A 3,878-nucleotide genomic window follows, 5' to 3' on the forward strand; every position below is an offset into this window, starting at 1 on the left:
TGTGTGCAAGAGACACTAATTCTAGCCCCAGGGGATAGAGACGATCCCTTAAGGTGAGCAGGTAAGACAGCTCCCTTCCTTGCCCGTTACCAGTAGACCCAGTGAAACAAAAACATTCTTTAAACATTTTTATTAACCCATTTTAGCTGTACAGATAGAAGTAATGAACAGGTGACTTTAGAGACCATAATTTAACTATTGTCACAGTCAGCATGTGGTAGGGTTATCTGTACCAGTTAGTTATTCTGTCCTGAGATTTGTTAACTAAGGTTGAATAAATCATTGTACTTCAGAGTGTGGGAGCTTAGCACAGAAGAATTTTCCCTAGGAACACATAACTGAAGAGAATCCTCTCTCTATCTATTCTTACCTGTTGAACATGATCTGAATTTTCTTTGGAGATAGGGAAATAGATTAGCATAGATTGGCTTAAGGATACTGTCATTATCATGTCTTATGAGGAAAGAGAATAACAATGAGCTAGATACTGTTCAGGGCAAGACAGATGAAGTATTTCTGGTCTATGGTCGGTTATGATTAATTTATCTAATAATGATTATATAGTGGCTACTATAAGCCAGGCTTTTGGTTAAGAACATAGGAGTCAGTTTTGGCTCCTAGGAGATCGTGGTCTATTATTTATCTAGAAAATAGACTTAGGAGTAATAGTTCCCCTTAACTAGGTGCTTCATAAGCTAAAATAGAGTCACACAATTATTACTAAGAATTTTAATAAGTATAACAGGAAATCAAACTCTAGTTTCAAAGGACTAAGTGGTCAATCTCTTTTTTAAAAAAGTTAATTTAATCAAGATTTTACTCATTTTGAGACTTTGTCTGGAAAAGTTTTAACAGTATCTTTGACCCCTTTGGCCCTTTTCCTGGGGTGCTACTCCTCACAGGCCTTATTTGGGGAGGTGGTGATTGACTTGGATGTGGTTTTCCAGGAAGTGGCTGGTGATTTTTACTACATATAAACTCAAGCCAGGAAACCCCTGGAGGCAACTTGTGATCACCAAGTACCTTAGTGAACACACAACCTGAGAGGGTAGATGTGGTAGACTCTTTGGAAGGATGAGGTGGAGTGGAAGAGGAGGAAAAAGAAGATGAACAAGAGGAGGATGAGGAGGAGGATGTGGAGGAGGAAGAGGCTGAGAGCAGGGGCTTTGGCAGAGAATTGCTACTTTTCTTAACATAAAGCAGCCAGTCAACAGCTTGGGGCTGTTGGCTTACAACTTTGTTTTCACGGGCTACTGTCAGGCGAGTTGTCTTCATATTTAACCCCTGGGTAATATCAGGTTCAGATGGAGGGGAAAATTGTGATATCTTCTCCACTTCTTCAAAGTTGTCTTCAGAGCTTTCTTCTGGCTGATTTTCTTTCACAGGGCATGGGAGACAAGATGAGAAAGAAGTCTGTGGTAGGCAAAGGATAAGAACTAACTTCACCTTTATTTTCCCCTCAGAACTAGGCTCAGGTGTTGGTATGACAAACAGTGTTGCACTACGAGGATCTTTCCTTCCTGTAAGATGGTTACACTGAGATTTTATGCAGGAAGCACAAGCTAAACAAACCACATAGCTTGATGACAGGCGGGGACCAGGATGAGGATTGGGCCTTCCCCTCATCCTTCGAAAGAGAATCTGCCTAGAGAGATCCCTCTGGATCCTGTTCTTGGAGAGAGAATTGACAATTTTATTGAGAACATCATCAGGGATAGTTCCACCTTTAACAATGCAGGGATAAATATAATCTAAAGTCCATGGAATTTCTTTATTTGGTTCTGTCTTTGCACGAAAATCAAAACTGCTTTTACTCAGGAGTCTGGAGCCCAGTGTTGAAGCAGCTTTGTTCCTGATGCGGTGTGTGGAGCTTGATAAGGATCGACCTGAGACGTTCAGTTTGGGATAAGGAGAAGATAAACCTGTGGCTCTGTATTTGTCATTTGGTGAAATGGTGTTCTGAAACTTGGAGTGACAAATTGGTGAGCTCAGAGTCCTGACGTCATGATCAAGTGTAAGCATCGTCTGAGGTTTGGGCCGGAACAGTGGCAAACTCTGAGTCTGGTGGACAGAATGTGGTAAAGGTGACAGCTTCGATTTTGAATTGGACAATGATAAGCTCAGAATACTGGAATTAGAGCTCAATATAGGTATTGTCTGAGGTCTGGAGTCAGGTAACTGTGAGCTCAGAGCCATTTGACTGGGCTCCATTGAAGGTGATGAGTGAAGCACGTCATTTGTTTGAGGTATCAAGTTCAGTGATGGTGAGCTCAAAGATCTTTGGTTGTGCTCTAATAAAGATGTCCAAAGACTGTTCAATGAAAATGTTTTCTCAGTCTTAGTGTGAGGTAATGTTGAGTTAAGGGCTCTTTGATTGGGTCCCAAAGAAGATGATGTCCACAGGTTGTCTAGGGAAGGTGTTTCTTGATATTTGAGGGGGGATAATGATGAACTGGAGACTCTTTGATTAGACTTCGGTGAAGGTGACGTCCAGCAAAGGTCTAGGGAAGATGTTTTCCAAGTTTTGGGGAAGGGTAATTGTGATCTCAAGGCTGTTTGACTGGGCTCCAGTGATGTTGATGTCTTCTTAAGGTCAAGCGAAGATGTTGTCTGAGGTTTGGGATGAAAAAAAGGTGAGTTCAGGGTTCTCTGATTAGGCCGCAATGAAGTTCTCCAGGGGAGGTTTAATGAAGGTGTGGCCTGACGTTCGGAGTGGGGCAATGGTGATTTTAAAACCCTGTTGTAGAAGCCCGGTGAAATTGTGTCCTGAGACTTGGCAGAGGGCAATATTGAGCATCTCTGCACCTTCTGGTTGGAGTTTAGTGGAGGAGCTGCAGGGTTATCATTATGAGATTGAACTCTGACCACAGATTGGTCATTGGGTTGATTTAGTTTTTCACCCATACATTGAGGTGTTAATGAGTTGGTTGTGGCCAGTTGGTAAGAGTGTGCTAATGGCACAAAGGGTTGATCATAATATGCTAGTGGCACCATCTTATGCTAGTGGTAGAGGTCTTTTTGAAAGCAGTTGGCTTCCAGGGATGTTTTAGTAACTGATAGAGCCTTTCAGCTGGATTTCATGGACAACAGATACTTTTAAATGAACAGTCTTTGGTAGTTTCTAATTTCTATCTTGTAACCTCTCTGCTAATTCTTAAATATTATAAAATGTCTTAAAATTGAGGTGTAGATGAGGTTGAAAAAAACCGTCACCATTTGAGATTCTCTTCTCTCTTCTCTTTAGTTTCCTAGAGTTTTCTCTCTTGAAGAAATAATGCCTGTTAACAAAATAGTGAAGAGAGTTCAGAAGAGATCATGATAGGGATATTAATTTTCTCAGACAATTTGTTGTATGACTAGAGCACAGGCTTTATGTTAAATCTCAGCCACTTACTCTGTATGTGACCTTTTTTTTAAATAGTTTTATTCTTGTTGTGAGACTTTTTTTTCTTCTTATTCTTCTCCCCAAAGCCCACCAGTACATAGTTGTGTACTCTAGTTGTAGATCCTTCTGGTTGTGCTATGTGGGACACTGCCTCAGCAGGGTTTGATGAGCAGTGCCATGTCCGCACCCAGGATCCAAACCGGTGAAACCCCAGGTCGCCAAAGCGGAGCACGTGAACTTAACCATTCAGCCATGGGGCAGGCCCCCTGTATGTAACTTTTGAATTAAACTTTCTAAGCCCCAGCTGCCCATCTGTAAAGTAGATATATATAATCTCTAAAGCATTGAGTGAAAGACTAAAAAAGATAATATATACAAAATGTGTAATGGTGCCCAGGATATAAAAGATGCTCAATAAAAGGTAATAGCTATTTCTCATACTCTTCTAATGATTACTTCAGTAAAAAAATAATAATAATTCTGTGATAGGTTT

At 40.8% G+C, this 3,878-nt stretch overlaps 1 protein-coding gene across 1 annotated transcript; it reads right to left on the reverse strand.

Moving 5' to 3' along the window:
- Positions 1–816: 816 nt before the first annotated feature.
- CSNK2A2IP (casein kinase 2 subunit alpha' interacting protein) lies at positions 817–2,994 on the reverse strand. Its single transcript, XM_044750409.2, has one exon. It carries the CDS (start codon positions 2,992–2,994, stop codon positions 817–819), a length of 2,178 nt encoding a protein of 725 aa, XP_044606344.2.
- Positions 2,995–3,878: the final 884 nt, after the last annotated feature.

The sequence above is a fragment of the Equus asinus genome, chromosome 18, assembly GCF_041296235.1.
Source record: "Equus asinus isolate D_3611 breed Donkey chromosome 18, EquAss-T2T_v2, whole genome shotgun sequence".
NCBI classification, from domain to species: Eukaryota; Metazoa; Chordata; class Mammalia; order Perissodactyla; family Equidae; genus Equus; species Equus asinus.